This window comes from Polyodon spathula, chromosome 10, assembly GCF_017654505.1.
Source record: "Polyodon spathula isolate WHYD16114869_AA chromosome 10, ASM1765450v1, whole genome shotgun sequence".
NCBI lineage: Eukaryota > Metazoa > Chordata > Actinopteri > Acipenseriformes > Polyodontidae > Polyodon > Polyodon spathula.
In genome coordinates, this window is record NC_054543.1 from 15690504 (window position 1) to 15711184 (window position 20681).

The 20681-nt window shown below is 35.9% G+C and overlaps 1 protein-coding gene across 11 annotated transcripts in view; it reads right to left on the reverse strand.

Annotated features, from left to right (window-relative positions):
- LOC121321869 (ankyrin-3-like) overlaps positions 1 to 20681 on the reverse strand; it is a 149120-nt gene that overhangs the window by 47262 nt on the left and 81177 nt on the right. For 3 of the 11 annotated variants that reach the window (XM_041261176.1, XM_041261175.1, XM_041261180.1), the window contains 10 exons: positions 19387 to 19584; positions 18657 to 18755; positions 17448 to 17546; positions 17047 to 17145; positions 16221 to 16316; positions 14366 to 14438; positions 10138 to 10261; positions 6765 to 6867; positions 4944 to 5050; positions 1009 to 1233 (listed from right to left, as the gene is read on the reverse strand). In XM_041261176.1, the coding sequence (XP_041117110.1) occupies positions 1009 to 1233; positions 4944 to 5050; positions 6765 to 6867; positions 10138 to 10261; positions 14366 to 14438; positions 16221 to 16316; positions 17047 to 17145; positions 17448 to 17546; positions 18657 to 18755; positions 19387 to 19584 (1223 nt within the window). The other 8 variants (XM_041261171.1, XM_041261170.1, XM_041261174.1 and 5 more) reach the window with 6 other exon arrangements.

The following is a 20681-nucleotide window of genomic DNA, read 5'->3' on the forward strand; positions in this document are numbered from 1 at the left end:
TGTTGCTTAGCTTTTGAACGGTACCGTAGTGTGAATGTTCTATTTCAGCTTCATGTAATATATGGATTATTTTCCCAAGTTTAATATCTCACAAGACTAGATGCCAAAAAGAAATTCTCTTAACACTACTTCTGGAAACACTCTCCAATCATTTTTTTTATTTTTCAAATTGCTTCCCACCTATCTTGTCTTCGTATTCTGGTGTGTTTTTTATATGTACATCGACCAAGGTTGTCGACTCAGCGAGTGCAAGAAGTGTTAGAAGTTAGAAATGTTATGGGGACCAGCACTGGTATTTACATTTACTGGATCCGAGGACGACCCAAAGCCCAAGTGCTCTCACTGACAGGAGGTTTTCGTCAAACGAAACTTAAACCTGCAAAATTGAGATGCCACTTATCTACAAAGCATTCAGAATGTGAAAAAATAACCATTTAAACAAAAGCAGGAGGAACTTTCAATGCGCAAAATGACAGCATTCCTTGATGAACTGGTAGTGAAGATTCAAGCCCAGGGATCTCGTTAAGTTGGTTATGCCATACAAATACTTTACTTTCTACATGTACTTATACACATAAGCCTACAAATTAGTTTAAAAATTCTGTTGTGAAAAAATGTATGGGAAGTGGTCCATGAGAAAAATCCAAACACCAAGGTGGTACCTACACTGAAAAAGGTTGGAAACCACTGTCCTAGTGGATCGTTTCTCCTTCAATCTGATATACACATTAGGCTTTTTGATTTATTTATTTTGTTTAGCAGTCCTCTTTTTCTGTTCTTTAGACAGATGGAAGGAAAAAAACGGTATTGGTGATGAAGGAAAATGTAGTTTTGTTTACACCACCAAATGAACTTGCAATACCTTTTCAGCACAAATATTTGCATTGGTAAAACAAAATGGTGTCCATCTTTATTTTTATTACCCATTGAAACTACAAAATAAAAAGAAAATCAGATGGGTGGCCATGGCATGGGGAACAAAAGCATGAAACGAAAAACCAAACTTACCCCAAAAACTGAGCCCCTGCAGGCCCAACTTCCACAAGGCGACTGGTAAGTCCCTCTCCCTCAACCATGGGCGGGGGGCTGGCAAGCTTGTGTCTCTTAACCAGTCGGCAGGTGATGCGAGTGGGCGCTGTGCACTTCCGTGGAGGGATAATGATCCGCATGCCATTGTGGCGGCTGCCCCTCATCGAGCCACCGCGGGCGTCAACCATGAAGCTGACCAGAAACCTGTGGAGAAATCTTTCAATAACGCTACGGCAAGTCTTTCATTATACCCTTTTGACATGCGTATTCATTCTATTGCTCTTATTAAAAGAAAAAAAGGCTCTTCTGAGTTTTCAACCCTGGCAGTTGCCCCACTGATCATGTTTAAGATATACAGTGTATGTTCTATTCAAATGCAAGTCTTAAACAGTAGGCTTCAATCTGTCAGTGTTGAGCGTTTTATGTAAATATGCATTTAATGTCTTTTTTAGTTTGTTGAAGGCTACTCAAAGATGCTTCGTTTTATAGATACTTACTCTCTCTGGCTGGGATGACATTTTAGTTAAGCTGCTGCGTTAAAGAAGCACCAAATTAAGAATTGTGAAGATGACCATTGAAATGAAACAATTTCCTTAAACGATTCACCTTCATTGCATGTTTTGTTATTTGGTACTGCTATAAGGGTATAAACACCAAAATAAAAATGTAATCCCAGCTTCTGTCACAAGCTCTGATGATGCTCAATGAGAGGCTTTTTTCAAAACAGACTTTTCTATCACCAGTCTGACAGGTGATCCTCAAACTGAATTTATTTAAAAACTGTTTTAAATGAAATCTTTGAAAACCTTGAGAAACAGGAATTAAAATGTTTTGCAGAGATTTATATGGGAACTTCACCTTAAAACTATCCAGTAAATCAAACACTTACATCAGATGTCAGTCACAATTACTTTAGCATTGTGTGAAGTAAATCCCTACTGAAAAACATGAATATACTGTATTGTCCTGGGGAAATGCCAAGGTAAAATACCCCAAAACCTTTAAATGGGTGATACAGACTTAATCACTTGTACATACATTAGACAAACAGCGTGTTGATGTTAGGGTTTTCCTCTAAACTAATCTAAGGAGGTGTAAAGCTGCTCAAACTAGTCAAGAACACACATTGCAACATGGTGCTAAAGTAAAACTAGATTTTATCAACGTGCTTGATATTAAACGTCAACACAATTAAATGGTCAGCTCTCCTGGCTTCGGTCTGACAGAGATAGTTAGAAGGTGACTGAATTTGTTGCCTCAAAATGCTTTCTCCTGTTAAAATCAGTTCAGAGTGCATTAAATTTAAATATTGTCCATCAAGTTAAAATGTGCCTCTTATCTCCCCTGAATCCCCTGACATAATTTAAGTGATGCAAACATTGGATCATTTCAAGTATTTTGTTTTCAAAATAGCTAGACGCCATGTTTCATGTCTTCTTTTGAGACTTAATTGTTTAGTTATACAAAAAGAAAGATTTTAGGTATATCTTTTTGAGAAACTCTTTAATTTCAAATATTTAATACTTATGGGAAAAATGGGACGTACATATCACTAAACATTTAGACTGAAACTACATGCTTTATATATGTATAAGACAAATCTTTAACATCACACTACATGTTGAGTGCAACGGATTCAGTTCTCCACACTGTTGCCTGTAAAATATAATTTGTGCATTCTTGAATACAGACGTGCCTGCCAACATACTATAGGCACTCTGCCCATTGAGACAGGAAGCAACAGTAGACATAGCTCTTACTCTTTACATAATGTGTCAGAGAAACCACATGCTTAACAAATTAATCAGCCATGTAATGGTGGTAGACCACTTGAGGTGAAAGTATCATGAAACTAAGGAGTTGATCTGATTAACCTATACTCTGGTAGGAAAAACCACAACTAGATTTAAAAAAAAGAAAAAAAAAACATTTTACAGTAACAGATTGCAACAACAACAAACCATTTTAGAGGTAATCAACCAAGAACAATATGGTTGATGTAATCCAAAGAACAAATCTCTAAAAATCCACCATCCTTATCCTGGCAGAGTCTAGGATACCCAAGAATCTATGATTAATGTCTGATCTTACAAGATTCAATAATGGTACGTTGGGTAAGATGTCCCAAATTAGTGCTAATGATGTATTTGAATAGACCATTTAAACATATGTGTCCCTTTTCCTTACTATGTATGCTATGTAAGTACCTATGAAGTGCAGCTTGAAAGAAGTGTGACTATATATCCTAAACAGGGATCTACATTCAACACAGCTAACATGGGTAACTAATCTACATGAAAAGACTGTACGGATGGTACAAACAACCAAGACAAGAGTAAAGCAACAGTTTGATTACAGGACAGAATTATCACCTTGAGTCATACTGGGGAAGTGGAGAGGAAAGGCTGCAAAATAAAACCAAACAATGTAGACAGCAAAGTAAAGAGAGGCATTACTGTTATTATGAAAGCAAATAAGAAGCAAGCTAAAGACACTGTTCTCAACAGAAGGGAATGCAAAATGTAGGGTACAGAAACACCAAAAGAACAATGCTGCCGTACGGCTCCTATCCATGAAAACAAAACAAAAACATCCAAAAGTGTTAAAGAAAAACAAACAGGGTTATAATCGGTGTTAAACAAGCATATTTTTAGAAAACACATTAATTCGTTTTGCACACATATATGTATAACAGTAAAAACCAAAGTTGCTGATAATATTACTAATGACTAAAAATGATTTGTATGATACGATTTTGCAGGGATTAAATCAGCAAATACAGCAGCCACATATTTCCCTGTTCATCGTTTGATTATATTGAATGCAGTTGTATATTCCTGATGAGTCCTCAGTGAAGACCGAACAACCCCACAGTACATGTTAACAGTATGGGTCATAAAATGGTGCAGTGTTTATGGATTGAATCCTTTAATGGTAACATACAACACCCTGACACAGCCATAAAAACTACACTAGCGCTATCAGTATCATTAAAAAAAGACAACCCAGACCTACACCCCCAGTACATACATGTCAACATTTATGGTATGACACAGATGAGACTAGACTGACTGATGCATACTATGCAAACTATGACAAAATTAGTCTGATAAACTTATTACATTTTCATAGACCCTCCCTCATTTGCCTATCACTAAGAGGAAGTGCATGCTATATTGAAACTTGATATGCTAAATTCCAAGTCAGCTGGTTTAGGTGGAGCAATGTTTTAACAGGCTAGGTTTAGCAGCACTTTTCTTTCACCTTGCTTTACATACAGCCTTGGCAGGGGAACTCCTGTCCTCTTGCATGATAAATAGAGAACCACAGGTAAGAGAAGAAAGCAAGCAGGGACCTAAATCTACTTCTAGCACACAATGGAAAGAGTATCTTTGCAGCAGACACTAACCAAGGCATCAAAATGTTTGTGCTATTTGCAAAAGACTGAGTAACATTTTCTTAGTTTTTACATCCCCTTCCTTTTTATGATGTTTTTTTTTGTTCAGTGCTGTGTGCTGTGCATTAGATGGCACTGACTCTGTAAAGAATATTGGCTGATCTAGCTTATGTTACGCATATATAGTATATGGCAGGCAATTAGAACCGAAGAATGGCTCCTTATCTCAGGTGGAAGCTCCTTACACAAAATGCATAAAAAAATAAAAAACACAGTATTTGAGCAATTACAATAAGAGCCAAACAACACCAAAAGGTAAGAGGCCATTAAAATGAAATCTTATGCAATTTAAAAATAAGAAGACTGAATATAAGATTAAATTGTGTATGTACTTAAAACATTTCGATATACAGTGGAAACTGATTTTAAAGCTTAGTAACTTAAATAGTTAAACAGACTAATGGTGTACTATAAACTGACACAACATTTTCCGCTAACATAATAACTTGGCACTTACCCAGAATGAATAGGGCTGGAAACAAGGTTCACATTGTCAAGGGCGTCTGCTGCCCAGCTATAGCGTCTCAGTGAGTCTGAGTCACACTCCCTGGTCACTGTCAGGTGCTTTAAAAACAGGCAAGGATTCAGTTAGTGTTTTCACAAACAGCAAAACTCTATCTGCACCACAAAACTGGGTTGTAAAAATAGATGCCTTTTGATTTAATGTACAGGACCGATTTAAAATCGCTTTACCAGCACTGGCAGATGAAAACAAAATATATAGAGATATTATTTATTTTGTAATGTAAATTACGGTTAACAAATTTTTAACTAACAGTTGGCTTCAAATTTGGCTGTATAATAAAATATACTGGTCCATATTGACAAGGGATTATTATTTAGAGAGGTTTTAAAAGGTGTGGTTTGATAATGCTCAATAAACAGTTCTAGACTGTTGCTGTCTTCTTTAATCTAGACAAGTTTAATGAATACCAAAATATATCCATCACTCTTTTTAAAAAAGTAGAGTTAAATTAATTTATGAGTTAGAATTTTGTGAATGGGGACAAGTATGCATAAGGGAACATGGATGCAAATATTAAGAATTCTTGTTTGACTTGTCAATATGGACTTTATTAGCAGACAGCAAGACATGTGTTTATGACAATGTATACCCAATGTTTACCCATTATTGATTTAGGGACCATATGGTACCAGCTCATTCGTGCTTTTCAATGGCCTTTGCCAATGCTATATCATGTACAATGTATGTAAAAAATTATTTTATGCTCCAAGTCTTGAGCGTATTGGCAATAATATGCAAATTAAAGTACAGCTTCTGAAACAAAAATGATTGAAATGGGCAGTCGACCAGAGTTTGACTTCTAAAAAGCAATGCAGACAGCGAAATGAGAGCACAGCCAAGATTCGTCTGCATTTAAATATCTTGAGTACAACCAGGTGTTGTGTATACCTTGTTCTGAGAATCGATAACGAAGGAATAGTTTTTGCGCACACTCTGAAGCTTTCAAAGGAAAAAGACACATCTGTAAGTACATTTAACTATTGGGAAGCTGGCAAAGCCTTTGATGATTGTCTCAAGTTTGTATCTGAAAGAAAGTGTTAGTTGGGTTTCGTTCAGGAATCTCAGATCTCTGCAGGTGGGTACTGGATTTCTATACAACCACAACTTGGTTAATTAGCATGCAGGAAGAGGGGGTACTGCTGAACTTTGTATACTAGTACTTCAAAGCTACCATACTTACTATTACTCAAATGCTTTTATAGGAAACATGTTTCTCAATATACAGATTCCCAAAACTATTTCCTACAAAACCTCATCATTCTTTCAGAGACCACAAATGCTTCCAGTAAAGTCACCAATTCAGAAATAAACTACTCAAGCAATGGATTTGGATAAGCACGTAGTCTGAAATTATGTTTTTTTATTTTCCTTTCAGACCAAAATAATGCTAACGACAGTTTTGAGTAAATAGATTCGATAATTTAGCTTAAAATCAATACCGAAAATGTATCTAAAAAAAAACAAAAAACTATTTGTTAAACACTTCTGAAACACGGTTATCCATATGGTTAAGAACTAAGACATAGTTATGGGTTTTATAATACATTGTCAAAAAACTGAAGCAACCATATATTAAACTTTTCTCCATTCTGTGTTTAATAAAGGGGCCAATTAGATTCAACCTTTATAGGATGAGTTAATATAAATGTGTAATTTACAAAGTGAGTAATAACCTGTAGTGATCTTACCAGAACATACCAGACACATTATGAACGGACACTTAAACTATCATGCTTTGAAATGGAGACATACCGTATCCTTTGGTGGGGCTAGGATCTCTTCAATCATGATGCTGTCCCTGGCGAATGAGCTTCTGTTCAGGGTGTTAGACCTATCCGAACTGAAGGAGCGGAGGCTGTTGTATTTACAAGTTACCATACAATAGGGGGGTGGTGATGATGAGATGAACAAAAAAAAAATCGATTAATGCATGCAACTTCCAGGGAATTGTTGCATATTTCAAAAATAAAATCCATAGCACCTTACTGGCGATAGTGAAGGATGAAACAGATAATGGAAAGGGATAGAAGTTTTGATAGTCGATTCCTACATTATTTTACCAAAACTGAAATGCAGGCTATATGGATGCCTTTGTTGTTTTGTTTAAGACAAACTTGCTTCACAATTATTTCATATCATTTTGTTGAGATGTAGAGCTAAATTCCTTTTCTGACTATTACATTATTGTCTTTAAAAGATCAGAAGTTATTCTTTCATGATTAGAATAACCCATAACTTTTTAACAGAATGAAAATCATATAACAACAGTAGGGTATTTTACCAAACATGAATTTAGCAATTGGCGTTTGAAAAATGTGTCTTACAAAACTATTGTATATCTCAAAGCTCAGTCACAGCCTAGGCCTTTTAAGCTTTTTAAGATGAACTGCAAGTATCTCACAGCACTGCCTGGCTAAGAATATCCTTTCACGTCCTGTTCCAGTAAAATACTGTTCACAACATTATATAGGCAAGTTTCCTTCTGATTTGGGCTAAAGTGGTTTCAAGAGAGAATAGGTTTGTAACACAGATTCGAGGCCTTTTTACAAGTTGGAAAGGTTTGCTCTGCTTCAAATTATGCAACAATACCAGATTGTTTAGATTAGTAAGATGATACTCGGGTCTGGTTTTACTAAACCTTTGCTATGCACCACATTTTCTAAATGCCAGCATTTCAAAACTAGACTTTTTTTTAAAACTACTAGAAATTGGATGTAAATGGCTCCATTCTTACCAGTTTTGTAACAGTAGTAGTTTTAGTATTAAATAAAAATAGTGTAGTGACTCTTTCTGTTCATTTTAATAAAAAATCATTTTAATGCTAGAAACACTACAAAAAAAATCTTATAATTGTGAGTTCTCACAAGACTTGTTCAGTCTGATACAGGATATTTATGTACTTTTCTTTTTGCAAAGTACAGTACAGTATGGGTGGGGGGAAAAAGCATTAAACTGAACTAATAGGAAATAAACCACAGCCAATTCCAAAAGCAAACCACTCCAAATTGAAAACAGCCAGTAGTAGCTTTTACTGAAATAGTGCTGTCTGTCAATTGAAAACATTTAGGGTAAAAATGAATCTACGTATTTTAAGAAAGATCCCTGTATTTCCCTTTAACTGTTTAGAAGTTTAACTTTGCACATTTAGGGTATTAAAAATAGGACAGGTTGTCGGGTATTTTATTTTCAGCCAATTGTTCCCTGGAAGGTGCACGTAGTGAGGTATGGGGCCCATGCTATGGTATGCATCACCTTTAAGGTCTAATCAAACCAGATCAGGTAGAGTACTGTCTGTGCTATGCTACATTTATGTAAGTCATGCATCCATATGCATGGATATTTTTTATTGCGAATTTCCAATTATTGTTTAAACTAAACTAAGTAAGGTGCAAAATTGGAATGATTCTTTGACATTGAGGAAAAAAGGTGACTCTGCAAAACAAAAAAAAAAGCCAAAAAATCTGATCCATGTAAAGCAACAGAGGGAAAACAAAATAAAAAATCACCTACTGTAATTCCTACTTAAATGCACAGCAACAAAAGAACATCACAAGACAGTGCTTAATGAAACTGTAAGGTGACAAGGATGATATATAGCACAGCACTAAGGGAATGTGTCATGCCCTCTTACCTGATCCTAGGGCTATGTTTAGAAATTTAATGGGGGGGGAGAAAACACAAGAAATTAAAAGCAGAGCATCAGAAGACGGAAAAAGCAGAAATGTTGTAGTTTAATGACTTGTATTTGTTTTGCATTTCCACGTTATACTCAGGGTCCTTGACATGCTCTGATCCACCACATGATGCCAACACATGACTGAATTTAGAATGTATGCCTTACTATTTTATATGAGAACACATTTCTGACCGAGAGTATAACATACAAGCTGATGCAAAAAAAAAAAAAATGAGTTGCTTAGCAACGCATAATAATGGTTCAATTAAAACCAACAATTTAAGAACCCTAACTCTGCTAACCCACAAGAGAAAAAGTTTGGTCTAAAACTGCTTGGTGTTTTCAAAATACATGAACACTAAGCACATTGTATCAGTACGAATGATCTGGTTTGTGCCTATGGCTTATAGCTGACTGTACAGTTATTGATGACATCAATACTAATGTGTCAGTTGTTGCTTAAGGTATGCACTACAGCACTGAGCACTGCAGAGATCCCATCTGAAGGATAAATGTATATGGTATGGATGGAGATGGCGAACTTTAGAATAAATCGTTAAAGGAAAATGCCCTCAGGGTGTCAGACATGTTGGTTAAATATTAGCCACTAAGTGAAGTTTTTTTCTTTTTAAAAGGGCAACCCAAAGTCAGGGCTGACATCTGACAAACACACAGGCAAAGCTTTTACAACAAATATATAGATTAGTTTAGCCTGCAGCACAGGAGCTCTAGTTTTATATTGACTCATAAGCAACCAGCTCTTGATCTGTTTGTTTCTCAAATCGACTATGTTTTTGCTGTATTGACAGTAATCAATAGCCAGCTGATATGTATTGGACACAACATTAAACAGATGGCGTATCTCACTGAATTTTCCAGGTTAACACAATATAATTAATGTAAATATGTAGTTTAGTGGGGCAGATTTACTAACTTTTGCACTAGGTACAATGTTTTCTCTCCTTTTTAAAAGGATTTAAAACATGTTTATGTTTCAGAACTAGGTATACACAACTTATACAGATATACATTAAAAGTGTAGTAGCTAGTTTCAAAACACAAGCAGTTTTAAAGTCCAGAAAGCAGTTAAACTTTGCACCCATTGCTTTTTTTTAAATTGAATCAACTTGTTTTGTACAAACGTGATACATAGTGGCACACAGTGATCTGAAAACTAAAAAATGCCTACATCATTCTTTGACTATACTAGTACTGGATATATGCTTCTGAATTAAATATTGCTATCTGACAGACACATATAATTGCCTATAACCAAAACGGAGTTTATTTCACTAGAACTAACATTTTCCGATATCCAAATTGTTAAAAGAAATAATAAAACAATACTAAAACAATACCCAATGCAAAGAATAAAATTAAAGAACATAAACTCATCTGAAAAAGTACAAGTACTGCTTTGAACCAAATAAAGTGTTCAGACTACATTACCTGGCAGAGCGAGCTCCAATGCTGAAGCCCATATAACCTTCCTGAGGAAGTGAGTCGTCACCCAGCTCTCTCAGGTCCTGGGGTCCCAGGTATTTGTCAGTATCTCCAGTTATTGCATCTTCACCTGTCAGAAAACCGCAATATTACAACTCTAGCACAATAAAAAAAAAAACAGATTTTGAGGCCAAGCTTGGCTTTTTATGCTTCCCATACAACTCCCTACATCTGTATGTAGCACATAACTGATCAGTGTGGTCAGAACACAGACACAAACACACCCCATGGGCCTATTTCAAACCCCAACAAACAGCAGCATGCTAAGTCCATTAAACACTATACTACAACAAGAGACAAGAAATCAAGAAATATCCCAACATATTAATCAATCAATTCAATTCTCAAAGTTAACAAACTGTCACAATTACAAATGAAGAGTTCTAGTTGTTGTTGTAATTCTGTTTTATTTGCAATTCGGTTTGAACCTTGTATGTATATATATATATATATATATATATATATATATATATATATATATATATATATATATAAATATATTATATATATATATATTTGGATTGGTTTTAAATCCTAAGTAAAAAATGAAAAAAGCCAGCACCCATTGCAAGTGCACATCAACTCTCTGAAAACCCAGCATTCCAGTAGCGACAAAGACAACACTAACTCCTGTCCCCCTGCTGATACAATTTGCTCTAACCCATCCCCCCAAAAACAAGCTTCACTGACCTAAAGCAGAATGAGAAAAGTTTCCCTCTTCTTGTTTTAAGTTAGAAGACACACTTTTACCCAAAGAACTGGCAATTTCGTCTTACCTAATCTCCCTAAACTTCTTCAGCATTTGCAAAAAAAAAATTCTTCAAAAACTGAGATATATTAACAAGTTAAGCAACCTTTTAAAAGCTCCTAATATTCCCTCATGCACAAGCTGATTATTTTAGGCAGTTATTCCTCAGCTGCACTTCTTAGAACATAAGACACCCAGCAAGAATTTATGACAAGAATAGCTTCCTGAAATGTTCCAAAGCTATGCTAAGAAACCTTACGTAGTTGGGAAGCCATTTCCATCCTCCAGCTTTATCTACGTTTTTTTTCTTCTTCTGAGAACTCTGACTAGTCCAAAGGCAGGTTTCTTTTTTCAGTTAATTCAATCAAGCACAGGCATATTATTCCCAGAGATCATGTTCATGCTTTCACCGTGCTCAGCTCTCCTTTTTGCCTGCACCTGAATGCCTGCTGTAAATTCCACTGCCACTGTCGCTGCTCACAAAGTTCAAACTCTGTAGGGGGCTTTCAGGCAAAAAATTAAATAAAAAATAAGATCCTGAAGAACCGCAGCAGGCGTTTGAGGTCAGGATTGGCCGAGATAATACTTCAGGCAGGCCCTCTAAATCTGCTCCCGATTGGATTTCAGACTGCCTCAGCACTGCAGCCTGTGTAGCACTGCTGAATGGCAACTACAAAGGAAAACCCTGGGGTTATTTGTATGCAAATTTTGGTTCTTCTTACTTGGTGTAGTAGCTACACTGTAATCTGACACTTAACTCTCAGTTGTTGGCAAGAAGGTGCTCTGAAGTAACTGAAAACTTTTTTTTTTTTTTTTTTTTAGATTTTAAATAAAAGGGACAAGTTATCATTTCAAACAAGTGCTGTCATGCATCTGAACAGACTGGGGTGATATGGTGATATTACAGGATTTTAGGGTAGTGTGCTGTGTCTATGCCAAATGTATTGAACTGTTTACCTACTGTAAAGTAGCATTTAACAAGCACTTTAAATTACAGCCTCAAGATAGATTTCTACTGTTACCACATAACTCTTCCTTCAGTAGACATTTGAATGATTACTCTTTACAAAGAACCAACTTTTGTGCATGTGCAAGCAGTTTAACATTTCTCATTGTAAACTTTGCAAATTGAATGACACAGCTAGTAAACCATGTGACACTTGTTCAACAGGATTTTAGTTCTCTCAGGATGTTATGTTATGTCTTTGCACTGCACTGTAATTGTCTTGTGATGAGCAACAGAAATTGTAAGGTCATGTAGACAACGCTTAACCCATAATGTGGTACCACACAATATATAAACCAAACATTTAGGGGATTCATTTTCTGCAAATGTATTACAGACTGCATTCTGTGAAAAAGGGTCACTCCATATCTTTAAAAGGGCATATGATCAAAGAATATAGTTTGTTGGAAAAATGTTTAAACCCAGAGAGGAAATGCAAAGCTCCTTTGAAATTAATATAATCCTGTTTCCAAAATCTTCTGTGTACTCCAAAGCAGTAACTAATGCTAAAAGGGCAACTCTCTCTTATAATGTCAGAAACATCTCATGCCTCATATTTGAGACTATGGGTTGACAAGAAAATGTTATACGATCTACCTAAATTATCTCAGTGGTGCTCTACATAAACGTATATGCTTAAGAGGTGTTGGTTGCAAGCAACTACAGTCCAAGAGTTAGGGATTTGAATAAGAACACAAACATTAGACTCTAGTTTTTATTTTACTTACACGCTTCAGGATAAAGCATACAAGTTTTAATGTAAAGCTTACAAGTACCAATGTAAAGGTTACAAGCCGCAGTGTAAAGCTCTTTACACAACAGTATTTGATACACGTTAACTAATCTATTATTCACGAACGTTATATATGCCATAAATACTTAAATACAGTAATCCTGAACTTCTGTAATGTTGGCTAAACAAAGAAAGAGAGCATCTCTATTATACACAACACTGGTATTTGGAGAGATGAATATTTGTCTCATCAGATATCTATGTTACAAGTGCATTGTTTTTCTAAAATGTTATACATTTTCTGGGAATGCAAAATGACTGAGGAGGACATATGTTCAATATTTTACTTACACATACACACACAACAAAGAAATAAAAAGAAACACATTTTTAGTAACTGCAAATACTAGTAAAATATTTAAAGAGGAATTAGTCTTGGACGTCATGTCCCACCATATAGTTCTGCATTGGTAGTTAATGAATAATATTGGGGTACCACAGATTACTACTGCTGACTATTTCTGCCAAAAAAATAATAAATTAAATAGTACATTGATAAATACTTGAATATTCTAATACACTGCAAACAAAAAAAATCAATAATTACAGTTGCACACCCCTAGTGGTCATTTTCAAAACCTCAGTTTTAAGGATTCTTTTCTGAAGCAGACCCCTGTGGCTGAACACAACAATCTAACCAGAATAATAGGACATCAAGCAGGTAAGAAATGACATATTCTCCAAACGTTGGGGCTGTAAAGCGTCTCAAAATCTGCAAAATCTGTTGAATATCCTAGCTGCATACTTTCATAGAAATGGACGCACTTTCAAACACTTTCCGATTGGTTTAATTAGATTTTAGATTAAATACTTACGACGTTAAATTTCTGATAGTCATCATCAAAAATGCTAGGTTTCAATATACTGCAGCAGCAAATTATGACACCAGATGTTGTGATTTATGATCTTTTATTAAAGCTGCATAAAGTTGCACTAGACAAGTATAGTGGTGTGTTCTTCTGAAATGTCATAGTCATTACCATGATGCTAGGACATGGATGAGCTCTTAAGCAAAATTATGCAATCAATTAAAAATGTAAAAGCAAAGCTGTTAAGATTCTGTGCAGGTTTTCAGATACTTGCAAAAAGGCTTTCTGTAGGTGGCACGGGAAAGAGAAATGATATTTGACTGTACCGGTAAGTGTGTAAAATTACAATAATTGTTTTACATTATTCTATAGGGGGTGGTTATTTATCAGCCAAAGAGAAAGCATATTATATAAATACCAAAGCTGGAAATAAAAGCTCCATGGCACCAAAGCAAGTGACAAACAAAAAGGAAGGTTAATTACTTCTGCGCAAAGGAGAAACAGCGTATTGTGTCTCCACAAAAGAGCATAAAACAAAAACAAATTGAAAAAAATACCTTCTTCAACATCTGAAATATAGTCAGCTTCAATGAGAATTTCAGGAACATTGGCTTTACAAACTGTATAATTTAAATAAATGAAATGATACGTTGTTAACAGAAGACATACAGTAAAAATATAAAGACTATAAAAATGATATAAAGATACATTAACACTTAAATGAAGCAAATTTTTTTAAAAAAGCTAGTTAAATACATATGAAAACAAACAGACAGAAGAAATATGTAGGAGTGAAATTTGAAAAGTGTTTTTCATACCTTCATCATCTGACATATCCAGGACCTCATTCATCGTTTCAGGAACATTCATTTTATGCTTTTCTGTCACAGTCTGGTAAAACAAAAACAAATATATAAAGCAGGAATTATTAATGGTTTTCTCCCTGAACATCTTTCATATGCCCACCAGCTACAAGGGTTGGACAAAAAAAATCAACAGGTTTGCCTCCATGGCCAGGCAGTCTGCAAGGTTTCTGAAACAGTTCTGGAGGAATATGTGACCATTTCTCAATGATTACAGTGTTTAGGGAATTTAGGGGCTGAGGTCTGTTTTCCCAATAGTGCATAGTAGAGTCATACATTCTGAGACCGCTCCAATCACTTGTACCATATCTAATAAAAGAAGCACCGCCCACAATGTGCTATCTTACCCATTGTGACTGAAAATGATGAAACTTCTATATTTTGCAGAATATGTCAAGGGTTCCATTTACACACAAAGAATGAATCAAAATTAATACATAAACTGCATACTACAGTACACCCAGGACACACTTTTGCTCCTACTTTGTGCATTATGGTGGTGTGTCACAAAGACGGTTGTAGTGGGTGATATCAGACCAGAAACAGGAACCGACACAGAACAGACAGAGACGTGGCATTTTGGTGAAGCTGAGCGCTTGCTTGCACTCAGCATTTAATGATTAATCAAACAGAAAATAAAAGGTTGCAAGACAAACAAAACACAGGACATGGCACTCATAGCCAAAACAAAGAGACAAACAAAACGGACTACACAGACCAACAAGGTGAGCTGATATTTCTATAACTATTACTATTACCTCCGTCTCCAATCCCGTTCTCCACTCACCGAACACACAACCCAGAGTGAGTGAAAACATGCTGCTTTTATGCAGCTGTACCGAGACTCGATTGCTAATCAATCAGTCAATTGGAGTCTCGGTACAACTGCACGTGAATTAATAAAGTGAAATTCCCTGTGCTCACATATTATTACATTTTAACTGCACGTGAAGTGCTGTGCAATCCTCGTGCCTAAATACAATTACACATTTTAAACACTTGTGCGCATAACCCATATTATATCCTGTGTACCAATGACTATACACCAACATTAACACACAACACACAACATACAACACTGAAATACACACAGGGGCGGGGCAACATTGCCACAAGGTGTTAGAGGTGTTTGTCTATCAGATGGTTGGTATAGGAGACAGGACTATTAAAAGACAATTAGGCCACTAGGTGGGTGGATAACCTCTTGACAATGGAAGACAATAGAGCTATGAAGAGAGTGCATAGGTCATACTATGTGGTTGTGTGCTTATGTAGCAAAGGTGTTGATTGAGAGAGGAAGGGGAGATGGGTCCCACAATTGCTTAAGGCTTTGGGGAGGTTTTGGTTGGTAATATATACTACTGGCATAGCATGTTTACTGATTTTTGATAATCCATTAAAACTAATATTAGTATTTCTGATATTAATTCTGTTTAATAATCCATCTCAGAGTGCACCACGCATGATTGTTTTTTATTGTATCTGCTCAGTCAAACAGCAAACTCTCAAACATGCCTGTGCGGTCAAGTGGCCCAATCAAATATTTCTGCTCAATCATATGGGTCAATAATTGTTTCTTGATTATTGGCAGACTCAGACACCAATGTAAAGGCTACAATATGCATGCACTACTGTAGGGAGATCAGTAGGTCAGAGTAAGAGTAACACAGCATGTTTGTTTTTTCATGTCTGTGTCTTTGCAAAAAAACATCAGATGAATTTCTATATTAGCAAAGGCTTTTTTTGCACAATAATGGTCACAGCGCACCCATGCCCTCACTATTGAAGGAAGAGTGAATGTGCTTCTTACCGTTGTGGTCAGTGTTTCTTCTGTTACCACCCTCAGTGTGTCCACCACAGAGATGTAGCCAAGTCTCCTGGCAATGGACAGTGCAGTGTTGCCATTCTGGAAACAATACAAGGACGTTTCCAGATCAGCAATTTTTCCCAAGACCAGGTCCAGCATCTTCAGATGACCATCATAGAATAGAAATGTACCACACTGGATACAAAGTCTAGGGCCTTATTCTATCTACCTAACTGAGATTGCTTTGATATATTTTATTCTGTAAAGTTTGATATATTTGAAAAATATATAGAATAATCATTAGGTCCCCATTAACACACTTATTAACGTAAATAAACACAGTGATTATTTCAAATTCCCAATTGTGTCTGTTCAAAGATCACATGACATTGTTTTTCTGAAAGGAAAGTCATTATTAAAAACCAATATTAATAAGACAATAAGAAAATGTAAATGTCAGTTTTTTTTTTTTTTTCTGTTGTTTGGTAACTTTATTTTATTTTATGGCATGTGTTGACTATTCAAGATAAAACGTTTAGACAATCCAACCCATTCGGTACATATTCATCATACAACACAATAATAATAATAATAAAAACAGCAAGTGACACCAAACTAAACAAGCCAAGTAGAATAGGTCTTCCTAGTTATTTATCTTTTTAATCCTTTATATTTGATTATTGAATGTCCTGGAATTAGACACAGCCTCTACTCAACCAGCAGTAAACTGTAACTGTAAACGGCAGACAGACCTGCGTTTTTACGCTTCGTTAACTGAACTGTTTTAACCAAAAAAAATTGCATGAATTCATCTCCTCCAGTAACTCACCACAGTCAGCTCATTAGGGGAAGCACCATGATGCAGCAAGATATTAATGATATGTGTGTGTCCTTGCTGGGCGGCTTGATGGAGGGGAGTGTACCCATTCTGTAGAAGAAATAAAACAAGTGAAAAATATACTGGTTTTATTTTCTTTGTGTGTGAAATAAGTGCTTGTGAAAGGTGAAGTCCCGGCTGCAACCAGGCATGGTGCCAGCAGCTTCCCCCTCACAGCCCTCCAAGAACTTTATTGTTAAATCAATTTTGTAAGTGACTGCATATAGTGCACAGTTCACAGCCTGGCTCTGTAAAGTGCTTTGTGATTGTGGTCCACTATGAAAGGCACCATATAAAAAAAATATATTATTATTATTATTATTATAAATTTTGAAACAAGAAATGAAGAGTACCTTGGTTTTGGCGTTGACTTTAGAGCGCTGTTGTAAAAGGAAGTTTACCATCTTCACATTCCCATAGTGACATGCGACATGTAATGGAGTGTAACCGATCTAGATGTAGAGAATTGCAAATGCAGTTATTTTTTATGTTATACATCTATTATCTTAAGAATCTACAGTACAGGAAAAAAAAAAAAAACTTCTATAATTCTAACTATTTTCATGTTGAAAATAGAATCCCATTATGCTTCACTGTCTACTCACTTGCCTTGCCAACAAAAATATCTGAATAGATCATGCTTGGAAGGAGAGACAGATTTGCTGTATAATGATGGTATTATTAACTCTGAACTTGCTACAATACATGGTAAAATACATCTAGCTTTCATAGGGAGCATTTTACAGCACTGGGAAAATCACCCTAGATTTATCCCACCTATCCATGGTTATCCAGGAATTACCTTGCGGCAGAGCAGGGCTCTGCCCTTGGAAATACTGGCAGAGATGGTGTTAAATTCTCCTCCCTGCCCAGATTGATTGCCCCAGGTGGGAGCAATTAACTAATGTAATTATTCAATTATCATTTAGCCACCTGACATAAAAGGAGGCCTCTGCTTCTCATTTGGGAGGAGGGAGCTGAGGAAGCAGGTTGGTCTTTGTGAGTTTTTGTGATTTGTGAATCCAGTGAAGGCATTGCTCAGCCTGGAAACCTTTATTTTGTAAGTTTTGCTTTTTGTGTTTCAATCCATTTGTTTTGGCCCTTGTGCCCTTTCATTTTTGTGTTTATTTATAATAAAATAGTAATTTTTTTGAACTTCAGACTGTCTCTGGGCCTCTACCCACTCACCAGCCTGCCACATACCTGCAATACTAATAGTATTCAAGGGGATTCCCTAGTGCTGTAAAATACTCTATTAAAATAAAGGGTTGTCTTACAGGGCATAATTGATCAAATCAACCCATTGATTGTTTCAATGAAAAATGCAAAATGTAACAACTGTAAAGCCAAAGATCTGTTTTTTTTGTTGTTGTGTTTTTTTTTTGTTTTTTTTTTAAGCACAGGTTACAAAAAAAAAAAACTTTCGTGAATACTAAAATTAAGTAAATACAGGAATTTCAGTGCAAATCAGAACAGGAATGTGGCACCCGACTTCGTCATATGCTATTTCAAAAGTACAGACGGTCACCTAGGCATTGTGAAAAGCCAGTTAAAGCTAGTACCTTTGTCTGCGGATTGACTGTCGCCCCTTGGTTGACAAGAACCTCTGCAACATTTACTCTGTCTTCTTGAGCAGCTAAATGGAGAGGCGTCAAACCACTCTGAAAGGAGCAAAATCCACAAGTTTGGTTATTCGGAGTAATGTTAAACCACACACACACACACAAGCATATCATTGATCACTCAGCTATCAAAATGGTAAAATACTTTAACTTGAAAGCTTCACATATAATATTGTACCAGAACATGTATATTTCATTAAAAAAAAAAAAAAAAAAAAAAAAGTCTTGGATATGGACCCACCTGCCAGCTGAGAATCTACTATGCCCCCTTCACATCTGATACCTTACCCACCTTTAATAATTCTGTTCAATTACATAACAAAGGAGTATTTATTATATCACATAAAAGTGTGCTACATAATGAATTTGTCTTTTTAATTATTTGTAATATAATTTTGTAAACAATAAAATTCATACATAATCTTCATAAGCACATAATTCAGAATATCATATTACTTTCTAGACAGAATTGAAAGGAATTTAACTCAAATCATTAAAATAAAAAGGGAGAAGAAAAAAATGTAGGTGTTTCTAGTGTCGACACACTGTACATACAGTACTGAATATTGAAGCTAAAATACAAAAATACTGCTGGGGACCTAAACTGAAAGGCAGATAAAAATCCTTAGTTTATAGATACATATGGTTTGTTTCATAATGACGTACGCACCTTGTTGCCAAGATTGACATTGGCATTCCTGGCAAGCAGCAAAGAGACCATGTCCACATTCCCTTCCTGTGCAGCCAGGTGTACGGCGCTGATGCCTTGCCGGGTAACTGCATTTGTATCTGCCCCATACTCCAGCAGGGTTGTGGCAATATCCATTTGATTCTTTTTGGCAGCAATATGCAATGGAGTGTAGCCATTCTGAGGATGCACACACAAAAACAACAAGGCCAGTATCATAGATTTTTACTAACTGCCTTAGAAATAGTTATACCTAGCTAACATATTTCAGAATCCCTATAAACTGAGCAATTCCATCAGTTCAGTTATGAAGATGTTGAACAAATGTGTATAATTTACAGGCCTTGCAAAACACTGTAGCAAAGATTATTGAGCCTTGGTTTGTATCTATCCACCACCGATTACCTAAGTAGCTTTTATGATGTTTGCCATCATTTTGAACAGTTCTTATTTCAATTTTTCAAATATTGTGGTTTTTTTTTTTGTAACTGTTTTTAAAGTCTGTTCCACTATGAGACCAGAAGCTCCTCTTCATTTCTAGTTGCTTGCCATAGGAACATGTAATGCCGGCTGGACCAGCCAAAGTATCTTTATAGCATATTAGTATCGCCATCACCATCTGGTTTTCTGCAGTGCACTGCCAGACAATCAAAGGGAAACTTGATCATTAGATGGCACAGGCTCCTACTTGATGTTTGGCTGATGTTACATACATGGTATCAATGGCTGGCAACTGAAACTGAAACGCTGCTCCTGAATTCAGGTGAAAGCACCTTCTCACAGACTTGAAGAGACTTTTAAGCAAGAGCATCCTTCCTTGCCTAGCAGTCCACTTTGAAGGATTATAGAAGAAACCAAAAAAGTGTTCTGGATGACATGGCCTCAGGAAGCTTCGCCACCACTTTACTGGTGATGGCAGTACATCATTTTATAATCAAAATACATGTATGGAATGTAGGACGGCCCATGTCTTTAATCAGGTTTGAGAATATAAGTATATAAATAAATATAAATGAATACCTGAATGCACTGCCTTGAGGAGCCAAGCATTTGAATGAGATGCTGGGTGGTACAGTATTATGAAATATATACAAGTATGTTTATCCCTTACCACAGACCGATACATTTGTTAAATGAAAGATGCAAAGGCCTAGTCTTTGAGCAGTCCTGCCACTTTGATTCATATATTTGCTCATTCACTGATTTCCTGCTTCTAAAACTCTGATTTATTTTCTGTTTTTACTGGAAAAGCAATTTTCTTTCTTTCTTTTTTTTTT